General features: G+C 44.4%; 1 protein-coding gene across 3 annotated transcripts in view; it reads right to left on the bottom strand.

The window, feature by feature from the left end:
* Nucleotides 1-1,249: 1,249 nt before the first annotated feature.
* EXTL3 (exostosin like glycosyltransferase 3) overlaps nucleotides 1,250-25,111 on the bottom strand; it is a 50,829-nt gene continuing 26,967 nt past the window's right edge. For all 3 annotated transcript variants that reach the window (XM_012435184.3, XM_012435186.3, XM_012435183.3), the window contains exons 3-6: nucleotides 21,517-21,644; nucleotides 15,238-15,382; nucleotides 10,557-10,685; nucleotides 1,250-4,262 (exon numbers count right to left, since the gene is read on the bottom strand). In XM_012435184.3, coding sequence (XP_012290607.1) covers nucleotides 4,053-4,262; nucleotides 10,557-10,685; nucleotides 15,238-15,382; nucleotides 21,517-21,644 — 612 coding nt within the window. In that variant the 3' untranslated portion in view covers nucleotides 1,250-4,052. The remainder of the gene's footprint in view (nucleotides 4,263-10,556; nucleotides 10,686-15,237; nucleotides 15,383-21,516; nucleotides 21,645-25,111) is intronic.

Here is a 25,111-nt window from a genome sequence, read left to right as displayed (position 1 = left end):
ACATTTTCCTCCTTTCTTCTTTGCAGTATCTTCACAACATTCTATTCTTAATTTTTTTTGTAGGGATGGGGGTCTTGCTGTGTTGCCCAGGCTGGTCTTGAACTCCTGGCCTCATGTGATCCTCCCTCTTCTGCCTCCCCAAATGCTAAGATTAAGACGTTAGGCACCACACCCCGCATCAATATTCTTCTTAACACCATTTTTGTAAACCTTGTGGAGCCTCCACTTCAGTGACAATCCCATCAACAGCTGACATTTACCACCTTGGCTGACCGTAAGTCCAAGCCACAACTCGACAGGAATAGACTCAAAGTAGACATCATATCTCTAGGCATAGCAAGATGCATTTTCCACAGCCTCATGCCATCTTCTCAAGTCTCTCTGGTCCCAGGACAATCGTTAACATGGCGATGGATGGCTGGAAGAACAGGAGCTGACATCCAAAACCCCAGACCCAAAGAGAAACACCCCTCAGTGGCCTGTTCCCCATCAGCTGCTGCAAACCTGCCTCATCAGTCATGAAGCCCACTTGAGGAGGGACAATGACCATTAGGTCTCACCCATTCTTAGGGCTGTCAGTGTGACTGAAGCTGCTACCTGCAGAGCCCAGGAGAGGAGCCTTTGCCTTCACCTCCTTTCCCTTCTCCATCTGTCTCCCTGAAGCCCCTGGGCAGTGCCCTCTCTTGAGGAAGCCTCTGATCCCACAGCCAAGCACAAGTTCCAGGCCCACGGGCACCAACAGGATGGGGCTCTGTAGTCGGGGAGCATCAGCTCGGTGCAGGTGCAAGTACAGGTGGCTTAGTGACCTGTAGGCTAGGGACACGACCTGTGGACCAAATCGAGCCATTCAGCGCGAGGCCTCGCCTCCTTCCTGGAATCACAGGCAGATACAGCTCCCCACAGCCACTCCACACACACACACACACACACACTTTTCAATTCCCGTGAAAAATTTAACTGCATATATGAGCCACATGCCTGCCACATCCCGCTTACAGCAGGTCAACAGCACCTAAGTTCCTGTTTACTCAAAATGTCTTGCCCTGGAACTGGGCACAGGCCAGGCTGCCCATTTGAGTGCGGGTCCGCTCACCTACCGCTGGTCCACAGCCCACACCAGGGCCTGGTCTTCCTCTGCAAGCACGCCCAGCTGGCAGACACAGATGGTGACCTGGAGTCAAGCAGGTGCCTTCTCTCAGGCCAATCTTCCATACCTGCCAAGAAAAACCACAAAAGACCTCCAAGCTGCTTGAGTTAAAGTCTCCATTTATTTTTATTTTTTTACAAAAATCCAATGTAAGACCATTGTGCTCATGACGAAAAGGGGTGGGGTGTATGGACGTGACATGGATTCCAAAGAGCTTCCCCTCCAAACTAGGAGCTCCCCGCTCTGTCCAGCACAGCTCCCAGCAAGATCCCCTTCTCCCAGACAGGACCCCAGCAGGTGAGCCCTGGCCTGAGGCACAGTCCACACAGAGAAGCCTTCCTGGAAGCCAGTGCTCACAGCGGCCTGCGGAGCCGTGGGGTGGCGTCACAGGACAGCCCAAACCAGAGAGCAAGCCGGCCACCTGGAGAGCGAGGCAGTCCTGCACCCTGCGAGCCTGGACAGGATGGCCAGGGGTGCCCCATGGACAGCCAAGGAGATCTGGGGTCCGTGGCACTGCTTTTCCGCCTCACACGAGTCACAGGTCAGCAGCTTTCCTGTGGTGAGAAGCACCTGACCAGTGATGCCACGGCCTCCCTGCTGCCTCTCACCAAGGAGGGTATGCCCCTCAGCACCTGTCTGCAGTCCAAGCCTGTGTTCCTTTCAGGGCCAAAGAGGGCTGTCCCTGTGGGAGATTCCGGCACCACAGCCCTCCCTACGGCACGTTTTGGTGGCATGTCACTTCAGCCCACTCTGTCCTTCCTGGATTCACCAGTGACACTCGGACACCCGACAACTGGCTCCACTAAAGGGACAGGCCCCTGGCCCCAACACACAGACGGCCCCGGCTCACTGAGTCCCACTGATGTCAGTAGATAAGTTCCTCACATTAAAAGAAACCAGATAAAGTAGCAGCCACAATAAAGCCCAACACACCACTCTCTTTGGCTCCCCGAGGGAAGGCTACTGCAGAAGGAATTGAGTCAGGAGTCCGGGAAAGGGCAGCTAGAAAGTTCCGAGCAGGGCGCCTAGCCCCCACTGCTGGGCTGCTGGGAACAAAATCACACTTCCTAGGTGGCTGCCTCAGCAGGGGAGCTACAGACTGAGGCCAGGGGAACCTCAAGAAACACAGTCCTGGGAGCAGCCAGGTCCTGCTTGCCAGTGGGGAGAGTTCCCTTAAGCCGAGCTACAGCGCTACAGGTGGGTGGGAGCTACACAAGAGAACCTAGCTTCAAAGCAGTACTTGAAGAGGCCTCATGTGGTACAGGCAGGTCAGAGGAGAATGGATCCCGAGAAACAGAAGCACAGGATGCCACGGTCTAGGGAAGACAGGACTGGCTTAAGGCATGTGCATGACCAGGACAGACCTGAGCTTTTGTTCAGTTGCTAGAAACCTTCAGAGTCAACTCCACTTCCAGAAAGCAGGGCTCAAGAAACAGAAGTCATGGGCTACTCCCTGACAAACACCACTAACACCCTCCTAAGTTCCCCTACTGCCACCATCACCCCCAAAATTAGCTTATTTCCATTTCAGCCCAGGGAACGGAATTCCAAACAGGGAGTGGAAAGTGGTAACACGGGCTGGAGTGCCTGTTCGACTCCAAGGCTGCATGTGAGCTTCCACAGCAAATCACGGCCTCCCACTGTTCCAGCACATACCAAACCTTAGCAGGTCCTACAGCCACACTGGCATTAGGGGTCCAAAAACCACTGGTAACACAGGATGGGGCTCCAGACAGAGGCGAGGGGAAGGTGAATTTCACCAAGGAATTATCCCAAGGCAGGCGCCTTGCTTTAAGACTTCCCGGCCAGCCGGGCGGGGTCCTCGAAGGACACTGGCTTGCTCTACACCAGGGAGAGGAGGCTGACCTGCAAACCACTCAGATCACAGCGACGTGCACCCTGCTTGTTTCCTGTCCAAACTGAGAGACAGCATTTCAGTTAGGCCTGAGGCCCACAGCACATGTCTTTCAACAGAAGAGCAGGACAAAAAATAGCCATCTGGGAGAGCCGTCCTCAGGCCCTATTCCCTTCTCACTCTTTGCTTCCTCATTCTTCTCTCAAACAAAGGAGAAATGGGAGATCAGAGAGAAGTATTAGGGCAAGCCTGGCCTAAAGATAAATCCTCAAAACCACTGGCCCCAGCAGCAGGAGGCTGAGAACCCCACCAGGGTCAGGTGCTCCCTGGGATTCACTGGGAGGGAAATGTTGTGTTACAGGGTTGCTGACTGGCAGCAGAAAGGCAAGGGAACAGACCCACAGATCTTATCTCGCCCAGGCCCATAAGAGGGCCAAGTTCATCCCTTTCTTGTTTCTGCACACAGAGGGCCCTGGGGAGGATGGAAGATGATCACTGAGGATAAGCCAGGGACACAAGGCCAGGACCCATCTCCACCAGAATACAGAACAAAGGAGCCTGCGGGGTCCCTCCCTTAGAGAAGCAAAACTCACACTCCCCTAGCCAAAAATATATATATGTATGTGAGTGTGTGTGCATATATATACACACACACATATATATATATAAATAAGCCTCGAATGGCAAATCTGAAACTTTCTCTTTTTAAATAATCATAATAGTTGTTATTGAATTTAAAAACCACAAACCAGCTGTCCTGGGCATATGAACTGTGTGAGTGACTCTGCAGAGTCCCCACAGTCCTCAGTGTAAGCTATCAGTCAGTGCCCTGTGTGGGGAACCCCGGGGTGTCCGCCCAGGGCTCCAGGCCCAGTGTGGCCGACTTCAAGATAAAGGCAGCGGTTTCCTTCCGCTCTTCCTGCTGCCCCTCCCAGCGGAGGGTCTGGGTCACCCACCCAGCAGATGGCCCCAAGGTCCTGCAAGGCCTAGGAACCTCGGGCACCATCTCCCTCCCTCTGCCCATCCTCTTCCCCAGACTTTGCGCTGCCCCTAGATGAACTTGAAGCACTTGGTCTTGTCATGGGGCAGGCGTGTCTTGAAGAGCACAGAGTCCACCCTGAACTGTGTGTACAGGAGGGGCATGTAGCCGTACACCTTTACAAAGAAGTTGATGCACTTGTGCCGCTCATGGAAGTGGGAGTCATCATGTGACAGGGCCTGAGGGCATCCTGGGCATCGGAACGTCCACCGTGAGGTCACCTGGAAACGGGAGAGAGAGACAGAGTGGGAATTCTGGCTAATGCCAACAGAAACCTTGCAGCAGAGCCGATCCCACGCCCCCATGGCCATGGTGAAGACGCCGATCCTCCAGAGGCAACATCCCTGCAGAGCGTGGCAGGAGCCAGAGCCCTGGCGCAGGCCTCCTGTGTACCAGGTGTATCCAGAACATCATCAGGTTTTCTGCCCGGACGGCCTACATGTCACAGATGCCAAAAGCCTTAACGTGTTTAGTGTCAGCTGTGTCAGTAATTCTACTCCTAGTGTCTACTTGGTTGCACAGCCACAGGTAGGTACTAAGTTGTTCCTTTCATCAATGTTTTGAATCAAAATACTGAAGACCACCTGAAGAGGGGCTAAGCAAATGATTCTTGAATACTGTCCATAAAAAAGATGCTTAACTCTATTTAAAGCCATGGGAAAGTAGTCATACTGTAGTCAAATTATTATTCATTAGAAAATTTCTAACTAGAAAAGTATGAAGAGGGACAGCTTCATTACAATGTGGCAAGCCAAACAGCATAAAAACTCCTCAGTACAGAGCACCTGAACATGCAAGATGAAATACAGAAACCATCTCTTTAAATACAGGGCTGAGCCTGTAATAAGAACTGAAATCACACAGTGATTAACCCCAGCACTTCAGGAGGACATGGCAGGAAGATCAAAACCAGCCTGCTAACATTTTAATCTTTTGTGGAGATGAGGTTTTGCAACAACGCAAACCCTCATTTCCAAAAAAGATAAAAATGTTAGCAGGGTGTGGTTGCGTGCTAGCTATTTAGTGAAGTCCCAGTTACTTGGGAAGCTGAGACAAGAGGTTGCTTGAGCCCAGGAGTTTGAGGCTACAGGGAGCTATGATGGTACCACTGCACTCCAGCCTGAGTGATAGTGAGACCCTGTCACTGACTCACATACATGTATGCATGAATAAACAATGAATAATGAATGAATGAATGAAATCCTCAGAGGTCAAACAATGAAAAAGCAAATCCTGTGAGGTAGCCATGAACTTGGTTTTAGATGGGCTGGGGAAGTGACACCTCCAATGCAGCTTGGGGCCATTGGAAACACTGGCTTCCACGGAAGGGAGCATGGAAGGGAGGAAGCCCCACCAAGAAAGATGGGAAAGAAATTTCTTTAAATTTATCTTCTACTTCCTTAATTTTCTTTTCACCTAAGTCTGATCTTTTTATCCCATTTCACAGAGATTTTAATAACCATGATTTTCATTTTCAGTAGTTCCCTTCAGGGCTTTCCAATCTGTTTGTTCTTTCTGGAGTGATTTGTTGCTTTTTATATTTTCATGTTAGTCATTTTAAGCGTACTTGTTTTATAGTCCATCTAATGGCTTCATTATTTGGAATCCCTGGAGAACTATAACCTGTTTGTTATATGTGTTCACTGTTGCTCATCATCAGCTGTTTCCTTGGTGCCTGACTGGTAACTTTATATTTCAAGCTCATCTTCAATGAGGCTTTACCTATGAATGTCCTATACAGCCTGAAGTGAAGAAATTTCTTTTTCTTCAGTGGGAACTTCCTCTGCTGAGAAAAATTTCTCCTTATAACAGAGTTTTGGTTTTATTCTGTCAGACAGTCCAAGGGTATCAATGACTGGGTCTAGTTTTCTTTTTTTCCCCCTCTGGGGACTCCCTATTTTGCTTAGGCTGGTCTCAAACTCCTGGCCTCAAGAAATTCTCCTGCCTCAGCCTCCCAACGTGCTGGGATTACAGACTTGAGCTACCTCATGTGGCTCTGGGTCTAGTTTTCATGTAGAATGAGTCCCTAAACTCATGGAGGCTCAAAAGACTATTATATTCTCAACCTACACCTTCCCCCAAAACCTGCCAGAGTCTAGGTTAAAGTAAACAAGGTGCATGTCATCTCCCTGGGGCAACAGGTAGGAGATCTCCATTCAATTCTCCGCCTTTAACAGTCCCAAAGGTTCTTCACTGCTTCCAATGAGTGATAAAACGCAAGCCTCTAGACAACTAAGGTGAGAGCAGCCCCCCATGGTGGCCTCCGTGATGCCGCCACACTTGCCACCTTGAGTTCTATTCCTCCTATCTGCTTCCTTTCTGGCAATTCTCTTACTTTTTTATTAGCTCAGCTATACACTGAAAAAAGAAGTTTGTTACTTATAGTGATCAGGTTTTTTAATTACCTAGTCTGCTATATTGCAAAACCCAGAAAATTTACTATCAAGTTTTAAAAAAGCAGACTGCAAAACAAGTATATAAATTTAAAATATAAAAATAAGGCCAGTTGTGGTGGCTCCCACCTGTAATCCCAGCACTTTAGGAGGCCAAGGTGGGTGGATCACTTGAGCTCAGGAGTTCGAGACCAGCCTGGCCAACATGGCAAGACCTCGTTTCTACTAAAAATACAAAAACAATTAGCTGGGGATGGTGGCACATGCCTGTAATCCCAGCTACTCTGAGGCTAAGGCAGGAGAATCACTTGAATATAGGAGGCAGAGGTTGTAATGAGCCGAGATCATGCCACTGCATTGCAGCCTGGGTGACAAATCAAGATTACATCTCAAAAAAAAAAAAGAAAAAACATATATGTATACACACACATGTATGTGTGTGCATATATGTGTGTATATATATGTATATGTATAAATAAGTCACAACAGACAGGATACCAGAGAACCAAAAGAAATAAGCCAAAGGTTTTAGTACTTTTGATTTCTTTCTCCATGTCTGTCTTTTCCCAAACAATTTTTAAATTGTTATTTCTATTATAAATTGAAGGGAAAATTTTTAATGGAAAGACACATTCTATGACTTATACCAGAAGAATAATCACTGTGTACAGCCAGTATTCACCGTCAGAGCCCAGGTCCTGGAGTTTAAACTGGGAGAAGACAAAGGCCAACACTGGAAGGGTGGCTCACCTCAGAACCGAGCCTCTGGGCAGTCATGACCTCCACAGGTCCCCTCCGGGGACCCACCTGTCTCCTCGCTTCTCCCTTCACTCACTGGCTGCTCTCTTACAACCTTTCAGGGTCACATCAACACTGAGTTACTACTCTTCCCACAGTTCCCATTGGAACAGGATGTGGAGGTCAGGAACCTTGGGAAGGACGTTCTCAAACAGCATCTATGTCCAGTATTCCACGGGGCTCTTGCTGGACCTAAAAACCTTTCTCCTCATCCCAGACACCAGAATCCAACCCCAAGAGAAACCCAGAATCCAACCCTCTAACCTGCTGCACGTGATTCCATGCAACACAAAAAGTGACTTGATAACTGTTGTTTTCACAGAAGCAGAGGCTTCCAAATGTTTTTTAATTATATAATCCATCAGTAAAAAAAGCACTGAAGACTGCATCCCCAATATATATATTCTCAAAACTTTCCAGGTGACTTTTTAATCTCTTATTCTGAATGAAGCCTATTTACATTCTGTGTTCTCCTCCTTGCAAAGGTAGCACATTATTCAAAGCAATAATATGACATTAACTCCCCATTCTTTAGTCAGCATGGTTAAGAGATTAACATTATAGAAAGACTACCAATCATGCAAAGCAGTCAAACATCCCGAATTCAAACAAGGAACAGTCAGACAGTAAAAACTTGAGGTACTGAAAGCAAAACAAATTATTTTTGAACACAAAAGAGGACATATACCTGATACCATTACAATTAGGTAAATAAAATATTTAATTCAAACTGGTTCTGTATCATGAAGTAAATAATTAGATTCATAAGTTGAAGGAATTAACTAAGAGTTTGAAAACTCTTAATTTCAGCCTTTGAATTTGAAGTCATCCCGATCTTGAATTCTTCATATATTCCCGAAAGATCAAGAAAATTCAGAGAGAATACTCAGTTTTGAAGTTTTCACTTGCTAAGAATCTTGTGCGCTATGTCCATATTACTTCCACCTGCACTGAAGAGATAGCTTAGCTAATGAAACACTGGCCCAACAACGCAGTAGACAAACACACTTCAACAAAGAGGAAAAATTCCCCATGTCTGTGCCTCCTCAGGTAACCGATGCTACTATTAAGTACCTAATCACTCAGATATTGAAATTTTCACTTCTGGTCTACTAGGGAGGCATAAACTGATGCATACATCTTGAATCAAGTCCAGTCCCTGGCTATATAAGAAAGGATATATAAGCAACAGAAAATTGCACTCATCATTAATTGCTTTCTAAAACCTTTGCCTCTCTACCTCAAAGTCTACAAAGTCTTTTCACTGTTTAATATGAGACCTACCACTGTACCCGGAAAACATACTATGTTTATATAAATACTTGTGACTATTATTTTTCACAGTTAAAAAAAATCAATACATTATTTTGCTAATTTTTCTTCTCTTGTGAGGCTTTAACAGAAGTCTCGGCAATAGAAGGAAACCCTGGGACAATCAGGAGCAATGTTCTACCCAGGGGCCACAGTTGGCCTCCAAATGCATTTCTATCTTTGTTAGGCTTTGCTGCATGGAACCAGCATCCTCTGGTGACCACTCTGCTTAGCACTAAAGATACAACTTCTTTTTCACTACGTTGCCCAAGATGGAGTGCAGTGGCTGTTCACAGACATACCCATAGTACATTCAGCCTTGAACTCCTGGATTCAAGCAATCCTCCTGCCTCAACCTCCTGAGTAGCTGAGACTACAGGTGTGTGCCACTACACCCCGTTTCTAAAGATATGATTTGACTATTAGTACATGGTGATGGATACTTAGTCTAGAACACAATTATCATCATCATTACTACTTTTTTTTTTTTTTTGAGACAGAGTCTCACTCAGTCGCCCAGGCTGGAATGCAGTGGTGTGATCTCAGCTCACTGCAATCTCTGCCTCCTGGGTTCAAGCAATTCTCCTGCCTCAGTCTCCAGAGTAGCTAGTACTACAGGTGCATGCCACCACACCCAGCTAATTTTTTGTATTTTTAGTAGAGACAGGGTTTCACCATGTTAGCCAGAATGGTCTAGATCTCCTGACGTCGTGATCCACCTGCCTCAGCCTCCCAAAGTGCTGGGATTATAGGCATGAGCCATGGCACCTGGACTAATTTGTATATTTTTTAGTAGAGTCAGGGTTTCACTGTGTTAGCCAGTATCGTCTCAAACTCCTGACCTCAAGTGATCTGCCTTTCTCGGCCTCCAAAATGCTGGGATTACAGTAGTGAGGCACTGTCCTGGCCAAACACAATTATTATTTATTCATGGCAATGACATCCATGAAAGTCAACTTATTTCATAAAATTAAGTAATGTGCCTTTATGATAATAATGAAAATAAGACCTCATTAGTTTGCTGACCCTTCTAAGGACATCCTGTATAAATCTATGAAATAACACAGACAAAGCACGGTCACAAATACTCATTTGAAGTGACAGATTCTGTAGCATTCCTGGTTCTCATAACGTCTCCTTCTGTAAGGACTGAGCTATGCTGACCCTTACCAGCATGCTCTAACTTGCTGACAGAGCCCGCAATGATGACAGGAAGGGGGAGGAACCAGGCTTTCTGTGCACTGAGTGTACTTGTTAATTCCTCCAAGAAAAAAAAGAGAACAAGAATGTCTAGACTTCTAAGGGTATTTTTGGCTCTGAGTAAATAATTTATGTAGTACTTATGTGCCGGGCACTATTCTTTGAGCTTTATTTATATTAACTTAGAAATTCTTAAGGTTTTTGTTTGATGGATATCCCCTGCGCCTCTGGCTTGGCAATCTAGTCAAGGCTGTGGACTCCTCAAAATAATGTTTTTAGACATATAAACTGCAATACACAGGCTGACAAAGGAAACGAGTCACACTAAACACAGTGATATACATGCTCTTTTACTAATGCATTAAATAACAAGATCTAAGGGAAGCGTAATAATGGCCGTGAATTCAAAGCAGTAACAAACAGAAACAATACTTTTTGCAGATACTGCAACATGTGACAACAAGATATCTATGATTTCTACTGGTGACAAATCAGTTACTACAAATACTGTTATGAATTGTATAGCCTGTTTCAAAATTGAAGAAAATGCTAAACTCCCGTAAGAGATTAATAAAAATTATGATGCAACATCTTTCCAAACCTTCTGATTTCTCTCCATTGGCCTTTGGAATGAAGGGCCCCTGTCCTAACGTCTCACAAAGCCCACAGACAATCCTTTCATGAGGTAGCTAGTATTATCCCTATTGGACAAATAAGGACTCGGAGGTCCAGTGCAATTATGTGCCACGCGACTGCAAAGCAAGTGAATTAAACATGCGCGCATCTACAGCCCCACCAGCAGCGGGACCTCACCTTGATGGGGGGCTTCCGAGTGATGTGGGAGACAAGAAAGTTCATGGCAATGTCCTCACAGTTGATGTATTCATCCACCATGTCCCGGATGGCCTGGGGCATCACATAAGAATACAGGTAGGCGTAATACTGTCGGGAAGAAAAAGAACCACATGCTCTGTTAGAGGACACAGGCTGTTGGCTTCCAGACAAAATACGCATGACTAGAGGGGCTGTTTGTGTGTGGTAGTAACTGGGAGGCATAACTGGCACTTAGGGACTCAGGCCGGGGATGCCAGACATCCTGATGTGCAGATCTTCTGCAGTGAGGAATTATCCCTTTCAAATGCCATCATCACCCCCTTCAGTAACAGAACATCATGTCATCTCCTTGGTACCGCAGCGATTTTGAAATCAATATAAAGATCTGTCAAACTAGGTCAGACGCTGGTTCAGTTGAACAGTATTTTATCTCTAACAATGGCAAAAGAAAAAGAAAGGGTAAGTGAGGGGAAAAAGCCTGGTTATTTTCTCAGACCTCAATAAATCACAGAACCATGAAGCACACCATCCCTCACTGCCTTCCACAGAGATTCTTGAGTCTGGTCACTTCTCACTATTGGCCCTGGCTATTCACTGCTCCCAACCCCCACTTCATCTCGTGCCTGGATTGCCCGCATTGGCTCCTAAATATTCTCCCTGCTGCCGGATTCTCTTCCCCATGTGCTAGTCCCAGCACAGCAGGTGACTGTGTTAACACTCAAGCCAACTGAACATGTCACCCCTTCACTCTAAAGCCTCCAAGCCTTCCCTTCTCAGTCAGAATAAAAGACAAAGTTCTTTTGCAAGCACTTTTTCACAAAAAAAAAAAAAAAAAAAAAAAAAAGAAAAGAAAATTTTTTAAAAGGCAAAGTTCTCAGACTGTTCTACAGGTTCACAGAGGGAAGAGCTGGAGCCACTCACACCTGCTCATGAATGTTGATCGCTACATTTTTAGAATGTTGTGAGCTTGTTGTTAAACATAGCCATTATTAAAGATGTAATTACATAAACTTCAAATTAAACAAAATAAAATTATACTACAAACCCATGCAATGAATACCTTAAACTCATTACTTCCTAATTTATTAGATCTTGAGGTTACTTATATCTACTGTTGACGTTGAAAATACTACATAATGGTGTACAACTGTAGATCTCTTCCCAAATCTATGTTCAGTGGCTCATGTTAACTTCAAATCAGGCAAGGTAAGAATATTTATACCACAGAAATCAGCAAATACTACAAGACAGGACACATGTTAACTGCTACATGTTACACTTTGCTGTAATGAACAGATGAACAGGTGAGGCTCCCAGTTAAACAGGTGCACTATTAGCATACTTCATTACCTACAGTACAATCTGTTTAGGGAAATAATGATCATAAAATGTTTTTGTGACACAGAATAAATGTGCTTTATTACTTAAGAGTTGGTAAACTTAAAAAATGAATTGTACTTTTTATTCTTTTAACAGAAAGGTGATCCAGGCTGGGCATGGTGGTTCATGCCTGTAATCCCAACTACTAAAAAACTAAAAAAAGTACTAAAAAAAAAATTAGCCAGGCATGGTAGTAGGTACCTGTAGTCCCAGCTACTTGTGAGGCTAAGGCAGGAGAATCGCTTGAACCCAGGAGGCGGAGGTTGAAGTGAAACAAGACCGTGCCACTGCATTCCTAACTGGGTGGCAGAGAGAGACTCCATCTCAAAAAAAAAAAAAAGTTTAATTTGGAAACAGACCTGACTTGCTATAACTCACGGTATCCAATCAAGGTTTTCAAAAATAATAATATTCAATTATACCACTTTAACTAAAAATTAAGATCTTGACCAATATGGTGAAACCCCATCTCTACTAAAATACAGAAATTAGCTGGATAAGGTGGCACATGCCTGCAATCCTAGCTAATCGGGAGGCTGAGGCAGGGCAATCACTTGAACCCGGGAGGCAGAGGTTGCAGTGAGCCAAGATCGCACCACTGCACACCAGCCTGGGCAACAGAGTGAGATTCCATCTCAAGAATTAAAAAAAAAAAAAGAAATGAGTGTAAGAAAAACAAGGAGCCACAGGCAGGTGAGCTCACACTGGCCCCATTATGGGACCCATCGACAGGAACAAACACCACGCAACCCAGTCAGGCCTCACAGGACCTAATCTTCATTTGTATTGCAGATCAAATCTTTTTGTGAAATCTTGATTTTTAAAAATTGTCAGTGTATGGGACAATGCTAGAGGGCCCAAAAAATCTCTCTTTAAGTCAACTAAGACTTAGAGGCTACTAATCTGTAATCTTCTTTCTAGATTTTCACACAGGAAAAATACTAAATTTCATTAAGTAAATGATTTCTTGAAAGGAGAGGTATCTGACCATTCGTGTTTTTAAAGAACAGTCTGAATCTGAGAAGGCAGACTTTTCAGAATTTAAGTACATCCTCAAGGTATGAGTATAGACACTGCTAAGATAAGTGGCTCCTTCTGAGCTGAGCAAGTGTGCAAATCTTGGCCAGTTGCTAACACCCTACTCCTCTCGCCCTACTTGCAATCCCCAGCCCAACCAAGGCCCACCCAATGAAAGAAGTCCTGAGGTGAAGTGCAAGAATGGGATGATCAACTTCACATATTAAGTTTTTAAAATAAAAAGAACAGCTGAAAGTTTAATGACTGCTTAGGCAGGCTCAAAATGTCCCTGTAGGTTAGGCATGGTTCCTCATGTCTGTAATCCCAACACTATGAGAGGCTACCGCGGGGCAGATCGCTTGAGCCCAGGAGTTCGAGACAAGCCTGAGCAACATGGCAAAACCACAACACTACAAAAAATACCAAAAAAAAAAAAAAAAAAAAAGCCAGGTGTGGTGATGCATTCCTGTAGTCCCAACTACCCAGGAGGCTGAGGCAGGAGGATCACCTGGGCAAGATTGAGGCTGCAATGAGCCAGAATCCCACCATTACATTCCAGCCTGGGCGACAGAGACCCTGTCTTAAAAAATAAAACAAGTCCCTATAAAAATGAATGTTATTGTTCTATTTGAGGTGACTGGCAAGATGCCACCATCTCAGATGTGAGATAGGTACCAGAGAAAAGACTTCAAGGAGCTGGGGAGAGATGGTGACCTTTTTTGAGAAAAGTTGGTATGAAATGCTGAGGGACAAATGAGAGAGGTCCCATAAACAATGAAAATACACAAATGCAGACCTCAGCAAGAAAGGCCACGGCTGGAAGAAGATGAGGAAGTCACCAGTCTGCAGATGCTAAGAAAAGCCTTGAAACCTTGAGTGTGTGAGAGAACCCCAAGGGAAAAAACGAAGAGCAACAGAGGCTAGACCCCGGGACATAACACCTTCCAGGCAGAGAGGGTATAGTGGGAGGGTCTTCTGTGAGGACAGTGAAGGCGCCAGAACCACAGAGGGCATGGACACAGACAAAGAGGAGGCGGCAGGTGCCACCGTCTTTGGTGACTGTCAGGGCACAATGAAAAGCCTAGTTGATAGCAGCAGGACAGATGACAGGAGTTGCAAGTGAGACTTTATGTGACAGTTGGGAGGGAAGTGTCATTGGTAAGCAAGGAAAATGTTCCCTACGCCTGCCCTGTGCTGAAGCACAGATGTGGAGATATGAGTGCCTCAAAGTATACAGGAAAAGACTAAAGGGAGCACTGTCCTCAGAGAAGACCCAGTGGACAGAAGAGGTGCTCTGTGAGGTGAGGAGTAGGGGTCATGCCAGGGTAGTCTTAGAACAGGGGCTCCTCAGGGCCTGGGTAGGACTCTAGGAGGGAGGTAGGGAGCGGCACCCACGGACACAGAAGCCACATACAGCACTGTAAACTTTCTAGAAGCCACATCAACCACATCATTAAACAGTAAAAAGAGACAGTAAAATTGAGTAATTTTAACCAGGATATCCAAACTAACTGCATTTCCACATGCAATCAATATAAACAGTTACTGGGCTGTCCAACACCCTTTGTTACAAGTTTCTGAAGCCATTGTGCACTTTACACTGAACAGCACATCTCCATTCTGACCAGTCACACACCAGGTGCTCAGCAGCCACACATGGTCAGGGGCCACTTTACAGAATGGAAGAGGTAGAGAGGGAAGATGAGCCAGGAGCAAAAAACACAGAACAGTAGAGGAAGAAAGACTGCAGGGTCATAAGCTTCAGATATTCAGTGAAAATCAGATTATGAGGCACAGTGAAAGTAATAAGCACTGAAGCATCACAAAGAACCGGCAGAGCCACACAGAGGCTCGTCTTGGGACCTGAGACAGGTGTGGTACATCTAAATCAGAAAAGTGCCCAGGTCATTTTCTGACGGCTGGGCCACATCTGGAGTGGCAGTGTTGAAACTGTAAGGTATTTGAGGGGTCTTTTAACCCAGGGTCCTCAGTTTTACAGAGGGAGAGCCAACGCCCAGAAAAATAAAGTAGTTTCCAAATGGTCAATGTGCTGCTGTACAGGCAGCCCTCTCATCCTGACTTTTTATCCCAGAGTTGCTCTAAGCATTTGGATCATTGTCTCTAAAAATGGAAACAACTGACATCTAGCACAGAAGAGACACAGAAAAAGCATTAGCAGAGCTAAGCTGAGGGCAGCATTCCACTATCACACAAAGGCGAAACTCTTTCCAAGTCGATGCCATTCTGACCAGCTTTTTCTTACCTTGTGAAAGAAGGCAGCACCTGTCAGCACCATGGACAGCTCACAGGAGTAGTTGGAGTTGTAGAGCCAGGACTGATGGGGGATGTCCCACGCGTGGTAACGGCCAGGGAAGCCCACGATGCGGTCCCGAGCTTCTCTCCACACCCTCGAAAAACACAAGTGTATATGCAGACCTGAGTACAGAGCTTCTAGGGTCATCAGAAGTGTTCACAATTATTGCCTCTACCTTACAAGCTCTGGCTCCTAGGCTTTTATTCTTTTATCCCAAAATAAAACAAAATCAATAACGAGCCAAATAGGATAAAAGCAAATAAGGTAACACATTCAGTTTCCTTAATAAGCACCTGCACACTGTCCCTCTAGCAGTCAGCATCCTCCAGCCCTTCCAGAAAGGATAAGCCATAACTTGGGAAGGGCATCTCCAGAACAGGGCATGCACAATAATCTACTAAGGGGGGTCCCCAGAATGGGGTATGCCCAACAATCTACTAAAAGGCAGAAAGATGATATCAATTTCAATTCATTTTTGTAGTTTATTTAATTTCCAAGAAAGGGCTGGGCGAGGTGGTTCATGCCTGTAACCTCATCACTTTGGGAGGCTGACACAGGAGGATTGCTGGAAGCAAGGAGTTGGAGACCAGCCAGAGCAACATAGCAAGATCCTGTCTCTACAAAAAAAAAAAAATTTTTTTGTAATTAGCTGGGCATGGTGGAGCACACCTGTACTACTAGCTACTTGAGAGGCTGAGGTGGAAGGACTGCCTAAGTCTAGGAGTTCAAGGCTGCAGTGAGCTACGACTGCATCACTGCACTCAGCCTGAGTAACAGAGCAAGACCTGGCTCTTAAAATGAATGAATGAATAAACAAGCATTTTCTAAGAAAGGCTTTGTTTTGTTTTTTCTTTTTTTTTTGAGATGCAGTCTCACTCTGTCACCAGGCTGGAGTGCAGTGGTGCGATCTCGGCTCACTGCAACCTCCGCCTCCCGGGTTCAAGTGATTCTCTTGCCTCAGCCTCCTGAGCAGCTGGGACTACAGGTACACACCACCACGTCCAACTAATTTTTCTATTTTTAGCAGAGACGGGGTTTCACCATGTTGGCCAGGATGGTCTCGATCTCCTGACCTCTGATCCACTTGCCTCAGCCTCCTAAAGTGCTGGGATGACAGGCGTGAGCCACTGTGCCTGGCCAAAAGGTTTTGTTTTCAATGAGTGCGACATATTAGTTCAGTAGGAAATGTATTTAATTTACATACATTGCACACTTTTACTGAGAGGGTACATAATAAAAAGGTTTAGAGACCACTGGTTTAACCACAGACTACTGAACTGCACCACTCCTAATTCAAAACGAGCAGGGCTGAGGGAGAAACGTGTTATCATGAGAAGTGATCTACAGAACCATACAACTGAAAGGTTTCATTAAATGGAAGAAATAAATGCAGAATTCAATGTTTCAGTAGAAACTTTTATATCATCCCTAAATTTAGGTAAAGTAGAACAAATAAAATTGGTCCCCAGTTTCCCAGGATAAACTGGAGAACGGAAAGCGCTTAAGCTCCACAGAACCCGACAGGCCTGCAGAAGGGCTTCCAGGGATTTAAACTGCCTGCAAACGCCCTCATAACTTACATGCAACTTCATTTCCTACGACACAGAAGATTTCATTTCAAAAGAGTTCCTCTCCTAGTAAGTCTGAAAGCATCAAATCTAATCCAACAGACAAGAAATCCAACTTTTATCGCAATGTAATAGCCTTCTAGGTGGGCTTTTTTTTTTAAGACAACTGATTTTAATTGTGGCAAAATAAACATAAAATGTACCATCTTAATAACTTTCGAATGTACAGTTCAGTGGCATTATGCACATTCACAGTGCTGTGCAACCATCACCCCCATCCATCTCCAAAACTCTTTCATCTTCCCAAATGGAAACTTAGTCCCCATTAAACACTGATCCCTACTCCCACCTTCCCCAGCCCGGCAGCCCCTATTCCACTTTCTGTGTCTATGAATGACTATCTAGGGACCTCACATAATGGAACCACAGTATTTCTCCCTCTGTGTTGTTTGCACTTCTGTTGTAAATAATGCTGCTCTGGCCATTCATGTATTCCCTTCTGTATGGATACATGCTCTCAAGTCTATGGGTATACCTTTTCTATCTGTCCCTTACGATTCTATCTGCCTCTTTCTTGGCTATGTAAGTTGAAGTGAGTCAAGATCTATCTTCGCCAGAGGAAAGAATTCTCAGACTTACCCTTTCCTTTGAACTTAGGTCTGTTTCATTCCCATTAAGGTGAAATAAGCAAATTGGGGAGATGCATAAGAAAAAGGTTTTAGATCAAAGGATGCCCAAACACATGAGAAAAGAGTCAGGGTGGGAAATGGTTAGGATGTACAGACAGCAATGATAATTCACCAGCTCCATTACCAGAAGCTAAATCTCAAATGCAAATGATGGTTAAGAGACACATTAAAAGGCTTCCCGTTATTCTCTCACCACCTGCAAATCGGTTGGAAAATAGCACAGGCAAGGTCAGAAGCCCCTAAATCAGGTGCTTAGAAGATAGCCAATGCCAGCTATGCTAATAAGCTTCAAATTCCTCAAAGCTGGGCTCCTTATCAAAATCATTCTTGGATCTAAGGGTTGGCAGTTCTCCTGTCAACACCCCACGACTCTGCTCACCGCACCAGTCCTTTAGCATGCTCCAAACCATATCACGCTGCAACAGAAACACCCCCTACCACCTACCCCCCACCACTACCACCTGCAGCAGCAAAGACCTCACCTGGAGCTACGGCATCACTTTCTTCCTTTCATAAAAACAAGTGGAGAGAGCCAGCTACTTATTATCATCAACAAAGAAATACACCTTGGTTTACCAGGATTTTTTTAAATCACAGCTATGAACAGACTTGCTGCAATACTATACTGGGCAAGAGGTCAAAGGAAATGTGAGAGGCTGGGGAGAGTAAGAACAGATGTTCTAATTTGTCAGAAATGTGTCAAATCATTCTTTATAGATGGATTTAAGACAGATGAGCAATAAAGCTGTGGTTCCTTTTATTGGAGCATCTGCTCTTACAAGCCTAAGCCAAAGGCAGGCCAGAACCAGGTAGGTCAGGTTAGGCCTTCAGTGAACAGAATGGAAGCACAGAGAAAGAACTCTCTATCCTGGACTTACACTTAATTTGAACAAGACCTCCAAAGAAGTCTACTCCAGTGGTTTTGTTTTTGTTTTGTTTTGAGCTCTGTCACCCAGGCTAGACTGCAGTGGCATGATCTAGGCTCACTGCAATCTCCACCTCCTGGGTTCAAGCAATTCTCCTGTCTCAGCCTCCTGAGTAGCTGGGATTATAGGAGGACACCAATACACCCAGCTACTTTTTACATTTTTAGTAGAGACAGGGTTTCACCATGTTGGCTAGGCTGGTGTCGAACTCCTGACCTCAGGTGATCCACTCACTTCAGCCTCCCAAAGTGCTAGGATTACAGGCATGAACCACCACACCTGGCCTCCAGTGGTTTTCAAACGATAGAAGAACTAATTTTTCCCCAAAATTATTATAGATTAATACTTTGGTAAAATACAACAAAAATGAACTGCATGGTTTCTTAAATATGATACCCAAAGCACAAGCAACCAAAGAAAACAGTTACAGTGAACTTCAAAATGTGATCTCTGTGCTTCAAAGGACACCATTAAGAAAGTGAGAAGCTAATCCACAGAATGGGAGAAAATATGTGCGACTCGTGTCTCTGATAAGGAACTTGCATCTAGAATACATAAAGAACTCTTAAACCACGATAATAAAAAGACAATCCAAACACACATGGGCAAAGAATGTGAAAAGCCATTTCTCCAAAGAAGATATACAAAGACGAAGTGGTCAATAAGCACATAAAAAGATGCTCAACATCGTTAGAGAAATGCAAATCACAACTGTATGGTTGGGTGCTGTGGCTCAGGCCTGTAATCCCACCACTTGGGAGGCCTGTTCGAGGCCAGGAGTTTGAGACCAGCTTGAACAACAAAGTGAGACCCCATCTCTATAAAAAAATTTAAAGATTAGCTAGGTGTGGTGATGTGAGCCTGTAGTCCCAGCTAATCAGGAGGCTCACTTGAGCCCAGGAGTTCGAGGTTACAGCATGCTAAGATTGCACCACTGCACTCCAGCCTCAGCAACAGTGTGAGATCCTGTCGCTATCAAAATATATATATATATGCACACACACATATATACATATACACACACACACATGAACATACATATATATATATAATGAGTAGTCACTTTACAATGACTCGGATGGTTACAGATTTTAAAAACGGAAAATAACAAGTATTGAAAAGTACGTGGAAAAACTAGAAGCTTCACTGCTGGTGAGAATGCAATATGGGGCTGCCACCATGCAAAACAGTCTGACAGGCTCAAAATGTTAAAGCAGCTATCATGATCCAGCCACGTTACCCTTAGGTATACACTCAAGACGAATGACCTGTTCATACAAAAACTTGCACATGAAGGTTCATAGCATTATTCATAGTAGCCAAGAAATAGAAAGGACCCAAATATCCATCAACAGACAGTGAACAAAGAACTGGTACCTGGGTCAGGCTCCATGGCTCATGCCTGTAATCCCAGCACTTTGGGAGGCCGAGGCAGACAGATTGCCTGAGCACAGGAGCTCAAGACCAGCCTAGGCAACATGGTGAAACCCCATCTCTACTAAAATACAAAAAAAATTATTAGCTGGGCGTGGTGGTCCATGCCTATAACCTCAGTTACTTGGAGGCTGAGGTGAGAGAATTGCTTGAACCCAGGAGGCAGAGGTTGCAGTGAGCTAAGATCATACCACTGCACTCCAGCCCAGGCAACAGAGCAAGACTCCGTCTCCAAAAAAAAAAAAAAAACTGGTACCTGCCATAAGATGAACTTTAAAAACATCGTGTTCAGTGAAAGAAGAGAGTCACGAAAGGCCATGCATGGTTGTATGGTTCTATTGATAGAAAAAGTCTAGAATAGGCAAATCTAGAGAGACAAAGACAGAGTGGTTACCTAGGACTCAGAGGGGTTGGAGAAAAATTAGCTGTTAATAGGTACAGGGTTTCTTTCAGTAGTGATAAAGATTTCTAAAATTAACCATGGTGATGTTTACACAACTCTGTGAATATTCTAAAACCACTGAACTGTACATTAAATGAATGAATTTTATGGTATATGAATTATATTGAAGAAATGTTGAAAAAAAAAAGAACTGCAAGAAAAGTGATCATATACTTGGATTTCAATTCGTCAAATTGCTTTAAAAGTTTCTGAATGCTTACCCTCAATTTTTGTACTTACCTCACCATAAACAAGTAACAAAACCGACATCACACTCCCTGATACACTTGGAGTGGCCTTCATCTACTACACCCTCTTCCCTGCAATGACCCTCAAGTGGGATCCTTCAGCAGTTACTAAGATTCAAGAAGGTAGAAGGGTTGAAGGCCAGGTGAAGTTCTGGAGTGCAACAAACATGCCTTTGAATCTACAGCTCTGCCTGCCACTTTCTAGCTTCTACATGGTTCTGTTCCCTTGGATCTCAATTTACTCCTATAGGAAATGAAGACAGCTACAATTTATGTCATCAAATTTTAGGAGGATTAATGAGGTAAGACAAAGTCCTCGGCTAGTCCCTGGCACACAGTATAGGTTCAAGATATGTTTAGCAGCAGCAGCAGCAGCATCATTACCACCACCTCCTTTTCTTCCTCCCCTTCTTTTTCCTTTTAAATCATTGCTTCCGACGCCTTCCTTCCACCAAATCTTTTTGGGTCCAGGATCCTGGCACTGTTCCATTGCTCCAACACACAGCAGCAAGTTGCTTCTGCCTGCATGGGAGTTATTTCCCATTCCTCTAACAACAAAACCCTATTTCCTTTAGAGAACTACCCATTGCCTCTACTCTCTGCCCATGTGGTTTGGGTTTAAGGATGATACACCTGCAGCACCAGGAGCAGGCAGGTAACTATGGTCTAGTCAATCAAAGAATTCCACCTCCCTGGCCACAGAGGAAAGGCCTGTGGAAGCGCAGATCAGAACCTAGAGATGAAGAGAGACGGACTCCTCCAGCGCCATCTACAAGCCTGCATCCAGCCACCTCTTACATCAGCCCTGACTACCTGTAAGGGTTTCTCAGTTACCATCAGCCAAGAAATTCATTTTGCTACCTAATCTAGGTTTTCTGTCACTTGCAACCGAAAGTGTTTGATTGGAAATTAGTCTCTCACCGAAAGCCAAACATGATTTCGTCATGGCGGAGGTGAGCATCATCATCGATGGACAGGATGGCCTCGGTCTCAATTTCGTTCCAGGGTAAGAATCGGTTGTTCAAACTGTTCTTCTCAGTGCGGACCACCTGTGACAAGGAAGGAAAAACATTAAAAATCACGGATGAGTTATGGAAGGCAAAACAAAACCTCTATTTAGGTCAAAGGAGACCATGGCTGGATTTACTGAATAATTGTGCGTGATCCCCTCACTTGTAAAATCTAGCATAAACGTTTCAGGAATAAAAGCTGCCTTATACTTCAATAAATGTATACGGATTTACGTTTTAAGCTTCATTCATTTGTTAGCTAATTTTCTTGTGAATCAAGTGAAAGCTGAGGATTATTTTATATATGTAATAAACACGACATAGGGAAATCAAAAATAACTCTCCCAAGAGAACACAAGGTGGCAGGGTGGATCTGAGATTCCGATTCCTGGCTGTGGAATTCCCAGCATGCGGGTCAATTTTAAAACTGAACCCAGAAACTTTGTGAGTCTGTCACTTCTGACTCCCAGTTCTAATGCCTTTTTGGGATATAAACCCAAATAAAGCATAGCCCATTTGGTCGAGATTAATTACTTCACCTATGCAATTTCTACCTACAATGCTGACTACTCGTACACAATCTTTTTCTTTCTTTTCAAGGTGTCACGAACTGAGTACAACAGCTTCTACATCTTCAGCAAATCCCAATTCAAAAAACTTCTATCCTAAGTGATTCAACAAATACGCAAAGCAATATTTTCTTCAAAAAACAAAACTTGACGCATCAAACAGTACAACTACATGACACAAAAATTGTTATTTAATCATCTTAGTTTACCCACAATGTGGGTGGGTAGCTGTGTTATTCATCTTGCCACCTAATACTCATATAAATGATGATCACAGTCAGTACTTGGAGGGCTCATTTTATTCTTATTTTTATCTAATTAGTCCAACCAATGGGAAACCATTATTTTGTTCTCAAAACCCAAAAACAGAGAGCATCTCACGAAGAATAATCTTTTTAGAATGCCACGAAAGATCACCTTACTTCCAACAGACCATTTTACATGTACTGAGGACAACCTCTACCTGGCATGAAAAATTAATTGCATCTGAGGGCTTAAATTTATGAATGGTTTCAAGGGGCTCTGTGACCTACTAGTATGTCTCTTCAGCTTCAAATACCTTCTCTTCCATCCTCCCCCTGGAGGCCAGCTCATACGCCTCTTGCCACACCCTCCTTACCAGGAGAACCATTTATTCTATGTTCTTAATGCAGACTCCTCATACTTCAATTAATTCATTTTAGCACACTTAGAATCCAATTAATTCAGAGCTACAAGGGCTTTGGAGATTATAATATCTAACACTCACTTTATACATGCAGAAACTGAGGCTTGAATGATATAATACAACTGGCTAGTTGCAAGAGCCAGAACTCTTAATTCATACCTTTTTTAAAAAACAAAAACAAAAACAAAACTGAGGTCCCGAAGTCTCATCACTATGTTCTCTAGGCTGGTCTTGAACTCCTGAGCTCAAGTGATCCTCCCATCTTGGCCTCCCAAAGTGCTAGAATTACAGGCACGTGCCACCACACCTGATCCTAACTCATACCTTCTGATTCCAAATCCAGTCCTTTTCCTGCTAAAGTTTTGCTAACTTTATAAACTTCTTCAAGCCAAAGCCACTATAGGAAATGCTTTTTTTTTTTTTTTTTTTTTTTTTTTAAGATAGAGTCTCACTCTGTGGCCCAGGCTAGAGTGCAATGGTGTGATCTCAGCTCACTGCAACTTCGACCTCCAGGCTCAAGTGATCCTCCCACCTCAGCTTCCCAAGTAGCTGGAGCTACAGGCCCAGCTAATTTTTGCATTTTTGTAGAGACAGGGTTTCACCATATTGCCTAGGCTGGTCTCGAACTCCTTACTTCATGGCATCTGCCTGCCCCAGACTCTCAAAGTACTGGGAATACAGGCATGAGTCACCACACCTGGCCTGAAAATGCATTATTATTAATCTGTGTACCATCAAGGAAAAACAATGTTGTCAATTAAGAAGGCATGTGGGCCAGGTCCAATGGCTCACGCCTGTAATCCCAGCACTTTTGGAGGCTGAGGCAGGTGGATCACCTGAAGTCGGGAGTTCGAGCCCAGCCTGACCAACATGAAGAAACCCCATCTCTACTAAAAACACAAAATTAGCCAGGTGTGGTGGCACACGCCTGCAATCCCAGCTACTTGGGAGGCTGAGGCAGGAGAATCACTCGGACCTGGGAGATGGAGGTTGTGTTGAGCTGAGATCGCGCTATTGCACTCCAGCCTGGGCAACAAGAGTGAAACTCCCTATCAAAAAAACAAAAAAGAGGGCATGTGAAATTGTTGATCCTTTGTTTACTTTATTACAGAACTTTTATTTTATTTATTTATTTTTTAAGAGATGGAGTCTTGAGTTATCACCTAGGCTGGAGCGCAAGGATGCTAGTATAGCTCCCTGCAAACTAAAACTCCTGGGCTCAAGTAACTGATCCTCTTGCCTTGGAGTCCCAAGTAGCTGGGACTACAGGCATGTACCACCATACTTGGCCAATTAAAAATATATATATTTGTAGAGACATGGTCTTGCTAAGTGGCCTAGACTGGCCTCAAACTTCTGGTCTTAAGCTATCCTCCTGCCTCAGCCTTCCAAAGAAAGTAATGGGATTACAGGTGGGAGCCACTGCTCTTGGCCAGAGCCTTTTTTGAAGACTTCACCTCAGCCCCAGAGGAGTTCCTGCCCAACTCGAGACAAAGAAGGATCTGTAACAGATTCACCACTACGGTTAACAGATGTTCGAGCCAAGCCACAGACCAAGAAATCCACCTTGCCCTGCAGCATGTATGACCAACATAAAAACCCGAGTGTACAGTGAAGGGTGTCCTAAGCTCAGACTCCACAGTAACAGAACGAAGGACTGAGTGAGGCCTCGGTTACACAAAAGAGAGCGACAAGGAGAGGAGACGCCAAGTGCTCACCTTAGTAGCCGACGGCTACAATCGCCACAGGGCAGGAGAGTGGCCAGAAGGGGCCGGACTTGATGGCAAGCTCAGTGATGGTAAGAGGCCATCCAATGTAAGACACATCTCAATTTCAGAGATGACAAAATGTAAAATAAGGTCTACCTTGGAAATGACAGCATGTGGTAGATGTTCACAAACTCCCTCAACAAACTATCCCCATCATTTATTTTACCTTCCTAACACACCTAGCATTCACTCAGTACAGAATTGTGATTCTGCCAGTTCAGCTGAACAAAGCTCCCCCTCACCCACAGCAGTGAATACAAACAGCTTAAAATGAAGAAAAACTACTTGAAAATGTCAATTCTTGAATATTCGCTTATAGACGATCAGTTTTGTGGGTTAATCTTCAGAAGGATTATCTACAGCACAATTAGTAAACCAGGAATCTAGTAAGGAGCCTCAATGTTCAAAGTGTGAAGACCAGCAGCACACATGGGGGCTGGAGGGGTGCAGGGGTACAGACCCACCCCAAGCCCAGGGGATTCCTGTGCACGTTAAATCGGG

This window comes from Aotus nancymaae, unplaced genomic scaffold (genome assembly GCF_030222135.1).
Source record: "Aotus nancymaae isolate 86718 unplaced genomic scaffold, 86718_ANA_hifiasm-v0.15.2.pri h1tg000079l, whole genome shotgun sequence".
NCBI classification, from domain to species: domain Eukaryota; kingdom Metazoa; phylum Chordata; class Mammalia; order Primates; family Aotidae; genus Aotus; species Aotus nancymaae.
The sequence above is the reverse complement of the archived record's forward strand: the minus strand, read 5'-3'. Positions and strand labels throughout refer to the sequence as shown.